Source organism: Hordeum vulgare, chromosome 2H (genome assembly GCF_904849725.1).
Source record: "Hordeum vulgare subsp. vulgare chromosome 2H, MorexV3_pseudomolecules_assembly, whole genome shotgun sequence".
In the NCBI taxonomy this organism is placed as follows: Eukaryota; Viridiplantae; Streptophyta; class Magnoliopsida; order Poales; family Poaceae; genus Hordeum; species Hordeum vulgare.
The window spans coordinates 634,390,026-634,396,545 of record NC_058519.1 but is presented as its reverse complement, the minus strand read 5'-3'; the positions used below and the strand labels follow the sequence as shown (position 1 = coordinate 634,396,545).

The 6,520-nt window shown below is 43.2% G+C and overlaps 1 protein-coding gene across 1 annotated transcript; it reads right to left on the bottom strand.

Annotated features, from left to right (window-relative positions):
- Nucleotides 1-1,235: 1,235 nt before the first annotated feature.
- On the bottom strand, nt 1,236-4,924 carry LOC123428136 (oryzain alpha chain-like). Its single transcript, XM_045112302.1, has 5 exons — nt 4,362-4,924; nt 3,163-3,398; nt 2,931-3,071; nt 1,770-2,219; nt 1,236-1,641 (listed from the first exon to the last, which is right to left on the bottom strand). The coding sequence occupies exons 1-5, from the start codon at nt 4,906-4,908 to the stop codon at nt 1,537-1,539; spliced, it is 1,479 nt and encodes a 492-aa protein (XP_044968237.1). The 5' UTR covers nt 4,909-4,924; the 3' UTR covers nt 1,236-1,536.
- Nucleotides 4,925-6,520: the final 1,596 nt, after the last annotated feature.

The window sequence follows — 6,520 nt, the reverse complement described above, 5'->3', positions numbered from 1 at the left end:
TCTAAAGTATATATCGTTTATGCCCATAACAAAAATTAGTGAAATAGTGTGTAGATTAGTGCATACAATATAACTTATGATCACATGCATGACTTGATGATGTGGCATGGTTACATTAGAAAAAATAAGTATTTATGACAAATGCATGACTTGATGATGTGGCATGGTTGCATGAGAAGGAAAAATAGGTAGTGGGTTTTAACTATTTAAGAATAGAAGATGGTGTGGCATGATTGCATGAGAAGGAAAAATAGATAGTGGGTTTTAACTATTTAAGAAATAGAAGATAAGAGCGAGCGTTTTTTACGCCACTAGTGTACAAACTCCCTTATTTTATGAGAGTGGTGTAAAAAAGGCCTTATGTTACTCCCAGCAGCCCTAAATATAAGTTTTTTTTGACATTTTACTGTGAACTACATACGAATGTATGTCATATTTTAGAGTATAAATTCACATATTTTGCTCCGTCTCTAGTGGAAATATCAGAGTACTAAACAGTAAACACTTAAAATATGAAAAAAAAATAGAAAAGGAGGATGACCCCCGGCCTCTGCATCTGGGAGATGCATAAGGCCACTTTATTAATTATTCTCGAGGACTTTACAAAGTATTATAACAATATGCATGAATCCATCATCTTGGCAAAAAGTGCCGCTACTCCTATCCATATGATCTAGGGGTGCTAGTTGTGCCCTTATCCAGACCACTCACGTGAGCCTAACATCAAAAGCCGGAAGCCTCAGCCGAGCCAAATACTTAAAATATGGAATGAAGGGACTGTATGACAAGGCAATGCAATGCAGCAGTGGTGGCAAAATACAGATAATCTGTCCATCCAAAGTACTTCCTCCGTTCCAAAGTGTTGAGAAGATTCATTATGAAGTTCGTAAGTTTTTTCGTAGGCCAAATTTAAAGTAATAGCTTCACAAGTGTCTGGAAAAATCGGCAAATGTCTAGGAGTACAATATAAAATATATACTGCAACATGAAATACATTTCATAATTAAATAATGCTTGTAAAGGGCATGTTTACTGAAATGTTGATTCCCTGCTGTGATAACCACACATTTTCAACATTGACAAGATACTGAGAGCACAAGCATCTGTAGGCTATATGAAATCAGATAACTTTAGTGTATGTATCCATAACAGCTCCACACGAACGATTCCAGCGGCAATAAAATTCAAAGCAAAGTAAATGACCAGCGGGCAACATAAGCATCATACACGAGAACTATGCATCAATACTGCAATCTGCTTATCATGTTTCTTGATGAATTCCATAATAACAATGCCAGCTCCAAACTGCGTGGGAATGAGCTGAGTTTTACATATACATATGCAAAAGCAAATTTGGTGGTTCTGTAAACGACCGAACCCGATTTTAGGATTATGTACAGGAGCATCTATTATAAAGAAGATACTTGAGAGCATAGCTATCGCCATGCTGCGCCTTCGATCGTGGATCACCAGGTGATCATTTGCAGAATTTAATCACCATGGCCGTTGGCTGTACCAATGCCGTGATGCAAATGTTTACGCGCTGCTCTTCTTGCCGTCAATTGCAATGCCAGAGAAAGCACCTATAGGCTTGGCCAGGGTACGCCTCTGAGCCTTCACTGACAGTGGGCTGTCCTTGGCCTATTCATGAAGCAACAAAACCAGTTAGAATCAGATACCTAAGACTCCTAGTCAACTTGCTAGAGATTTACATGACATCATAACCACATTAATTGAAGAAAACAGTATGAAATGGTCTGAGCTATTACCGCAAGGCACGTTCCCTGCTTGGTGTTGCAGATGGGATAGTTATGAGGGCAGCAGCTGTAGTGATCATCGCAGCAGGTAGCACCCTCAAGTGGGCAACAGCCCCAGGCGAAGCACTCCTTGCCGTACTCGTAGATGCAGCAGCAGGTCGTGCTCGCAGGGCACTCGTTGTAGCTGTCACAGACGGAAGACGGTGGGGCGGGAGACGGTGGAGTTGGGCCGGGGTTAGGGGGGTTCTCGCCCGTCTTCGTCGGGTAGGAAGGCTCGACAGCAATACCACATTTGCCACTGGATGCCTTGATGTTACGCTCCATCCGGATGTAACCATCCTCTCCCCAGACGCTACCCCAGGAGTTCCTGACGAGCCAGTAGTCCTTGCCATTCTCTGTACCATAACCAACGGCGGCGACACCATGGTCAAGTGCTGTTCCACAGGTTCCCGTGAAGATACCCTAAGAAAATAGGAAGTGATAATCAGTATAAATCAAATGCTTCCGAAAGGTCGAACTCATCGATTTCAAAAATGCTAGTTACACATCGTTGAGGAATTTACTAATTGACAACAGTTTTATCTGAAGATGCTATTTGAGTTGTTTTTTTGTAGTCTGGATTTCCTCTTTTACTGTTTGATCAAATGAGTAGCGAAAAGGGTTTAAACATCTTCAGAACCTGATGTTCTACTTTATTGATTTCCAGCAGAAGTGGGTGATAGCTCAGACCACTTAATCCAATATGTTATAGATGTGAACACATAAAAGTGACCCGTGCACTAAAAGTGCTTCCTAAAGCAGGGACAGATGGGCATGATGAGCGCATAGAAACGATACTCTTGAAGATTAGAAAAGGTGCAAATTATATGGATGATGTCAAAGCATGCAAGAGTCAGGCTGCGTCCAAGTTAACCATAATTGAGCGGTGGTAGTTGCAGATTGCAACTGAGGTGAGGACAACAACAAAATTATTTTAGTGAAGGAGACGATGATAGAAGTTAGGTGCGTGGGCCAAACAGAGTAACATATTCATACCATTAAGAGAAAATGTTCCCAAGCTCTCTCAATCAGAATGATACCTATCTATTTTGGAAATAAGGAGGTTCCAATAACCTTTTGGTGCCTACTCATTTGATCAACCTACCGCAGAACAGTGATGTTAAAGAAGCTCACCGATTTGTAGAGCTGGAATGCCCTGCCACCAGCCTCGATCGCAACACTGATGGGCTGGTTTGCAACTGCCTTTTGCAGACTCTTCTCACTGTTCACAGGCACATCCTCGTACCCATCAATGGTAACAACCTTGGCATTTTTCTGCAAATTTCCCCCAAACACAAATGGAACAGCAAATCAATATGATGCACACTCTTAATATTCAGAAGGGAATTAAGAAGACGGATGATACCTTGTTAGCATCGCAACGGTTGTCCCTCTCCTTGTAGGGGTAGTCCTCCTCAGAGTCAATACCACCATTGTTAATGATGAACTCAAATGCATAGTCCATCAGACCTCCATTGCATCCCTGGTTGTATGAAGTGTCACAGTCAACAAGCTCTTGCTCGGACAGAGGGATCATGTCGCCTGTGACAATCTGGTTGATGCCTTCGACAGCTGCTATTGCTGAGAAAGCCCAGCAGCTCCCTGTAAAAGACAAACAAATGTCAGATTCCAGTATCTTTGTGTAACGATTTTAGTTGTAGATCAATGCACTGATACAAGTGGCAAGTAGTAACAGAGCAACAATACATAGTGGTACAAATTTCTTGAAATTGCAGATGAAGACATGCTACCAATCAGACGGCGAAACGTTCAAAGAGTCGTGAGGGAGATGTGTACCCAAGGGCATAATGGACTTATGTCAAATAATAGCAGAGGTGGATGGTGAGACCACATCCAACAAATAACAGGACAAATGGGTCCGCCAGCTTATCAACTAGACAACGACCGCCACTACTTTGTAATTTTCCTCCATTGCATACTCCAACAGCCTAATGGAATCATGTGAAATAATATCAGTACTAACTTAATGTCCATGTTCAATGAACCTACTTCCAAAATACGGAGTACTACGTATATCCAAACTCATGAAGATGATGCTAACAGAGCTGTACTGACCTTCCATATTAGTAAATCATTCAGTACTACCACTGAATCTAGCAAGTGATACCAGAAGCTCTGACAGAAGCACATACCGAAAATAAGGTGTCCCAATTGCTGAAACCTGAATGACACTATAACATACTGCTACTAGAGACCAATTAACACATCCTACCAAAATAAATTTAAATTTAAGAAATTTTTATTTTACTTCTGTGTGAAATTATACGCCGGCCTAAGAATCGCAGATCCCCTTTTCACTGTTCAAATCGTTTAGGTGAAGCCTCTCAACAGCACCAATTATTGCACGTTCCCCTGCTTTCTGTTCATGTGTATACTAAACCATGGCACGTTGACTAACAAAGTTCCCAATTTACGCAACAGATTGGAATATACTAGTCGCAAGAATCTTCACTTAAAACCGTTAGTATCCACCGATAATACTGCAAAAAGGAAACAAAATAGAAGCAGCAGCAGCAGCAGATGAGTCGAGGATGCTTTGCTTACCACAGCCGCCCTGGTCCTTGACGGCACCAACTGCGCCCTTCTTCCTCCAGTCGACGGACTCGGGCAGCTCGTCGTTGTCGGCGGCCTGGTACCTGGCGCTGAGCTTCCGCTCCCGGTCGGGCTTAGTGCGGGCGCCGAGGTAGGTGCTGCGGTACTCCTCGTTGGTGAGGTCGGCGAAGCGGTTGAGGCCGAGGCGGAAGGAGTGGACCCCGGCGTCGGCGGCGGCGTTGTGCTGGTCGATGTAGCGGAGGTTGTCCCGGAACGCCTCGAAGCGGCGCTCCTCCTCGCCGATGGCGTTGTACGTACTGCCGTGCTCCGCCATCCACTCGGCGTACATCCGCCGGACCTCCTCCTCGCTCCGCTCCCCGTAGGACACGATCGACATGTCCGCCGCCGCCGCCAGCGACACCATCAGCAGCAGCGCCGCCGAGGCCGCCAGCAGAGCCATGGAGGTCCTCATCCCCGAGACCAGAGGTGCGTCACCGAGCAGGAAGAGAGGGGTAGCAGATGGGATGGATTGGGTAGCAGCCGTGCTTTTCTTCTCCATGGACGATGGTATCGGAGGTCGCTTTATAGGAAGGGGGGGTGGGGGGAGTGGTGGGCCCAGATTCTCCCAATCGTTTTTGTTTTCTCCCTCTTAAGTCCGCTGGGCCAATCGGATATTTCCGTCCCGTCTGGTGGGGTTTTATTTTATTTCTCTGTGTTGGGATGGCGAAGGTGTCACGGACGTCGACGGGTTGGGTTAGTTTAGGGAATAATTCTTTTGACGTGTTCATGTGAAATGATTTATTATAAATGTTTTTGTATTGGGTTATTTAGTTGGGTTTGTTTATGTTGAGGATAAGGTACCGTGTGGATGAAGGATTGGAAGGATGGTGGTGGGGAGGTGGAAGGATTTGACTCCGGTGGTTTTTATCTTTCTTGTGGCTTTTCTTCTTCTTCTTTGAGCTGCGGTAGTTTATTGCTCTTCAAGAAAGAAAAAGAATATGATTACTCAACTATCTTCTACAAAATGTTATTTTTGGCTAAACTATATAGCTGCTATCTATTCGGGCATTGGTTACATATTTTATTTACAAGCACAAAATATAGCGTCGTGGGCAAGGATGAGCTCGTAGATTTTATTTTATCAGTAATTATAAATATTGTTTTTTCAATAAAGTAGGCTTTTCCTAAAGAAACAGAAGTGAGTAACCATGTGATAAAACTTCGTCATTTGTTTTGCACTATTCAGCGATGAAATTTAGGACACGGTGATTCTGATAAGCAATGGCTTTCCCCCTTGATCGTCGGTAATCATGTGATAGCCGAGATGCCATGAGAGATAGCAATGCCTTTTTTCCATTGATCATGAGTAACCATGTGAGAGCCGAGACGCCATGATGGGTATGAGTGGATAGATTCAACGATAGCCACTACAAATAGGGAAGGAAGGTGATGATTAAAGCAGTGAAAAGAAGGCAGCTGAAGGCAAGGCGGAAGAGAAGCTGTGACGACAAATTTGGGAATCGAGATACGCTCACTAGTGTCGATTGACCAAAATGCAAGAATTCACCTATATTGTTTTACTTAATCATATGCATGTCATTTTCTAGAGTGACATGGTGAAACTTCTCACATTCAACGTCCTTAGAAGTCGTTCCTTGCACTTAATAGACTTTTCATCTCTCTGCGGAACTTCGCGGGATTTCCTCACTCCTCGATCAGCATTAAAACTCAAGAAATCATGCCTCTCCTATGTAGTGACTAGGAATGAGGGGGGATGGGATCATTGGCTATGTTATCATGGTCAAAAACCTAAAGTACTACAATAATTCACATTTTATTATTTTTATACTAAACCAAAGTGTCATTTTTTATGTGAGTGAGACTTAAAAGATTATATTGTTTACATAATTTCTTTTACTTATTATATTAAAGCGTATGCATGTCATTTTCTATATAGCGCCCTTCTTCCTCCGGTCGACGGAATCGGGCAGCTCCTCGTTGTCGCCGGTCTGGTACCGTGTTGATGAAGGATTGGAAGGATGGTGGTGAGGAGGTGGAAAGATTTGACTATGGTGGTTTTTATCTTTCTTGTGGACTTTTCTTCTTCTTTAAGATGCAGTAGTTTATTGCTCGCCAAGAAAGAAAAGGGAAACGATTATTGAATGTTCTTT

Excerpts from the sequence above, each read along its gene's own strand:
- LOC123428136 (XM_045112302.1), bottom strand. The coding sequence starts at position 4,908 with ATGGAGAAGAAAAGCACGGCTGCTACCCAATCCATCCCATCTGCTACC. Across the intron at positions 3,072-3,162 it reads ACCGTTGCGATGCTAACAAG|AAAAATGCCAAGGTTGTTAC; the intron begins GTATCATCCGTC and ends GGAAATTTGCAG. Across the intron at positions 1,642-1,769 it reads AGCAGGGAACGTGCCTTGCG|GCCAAGGACAGCCCACTGTC; the intron begins GTAATAGCTCAG and ends CTTCATGAATAG.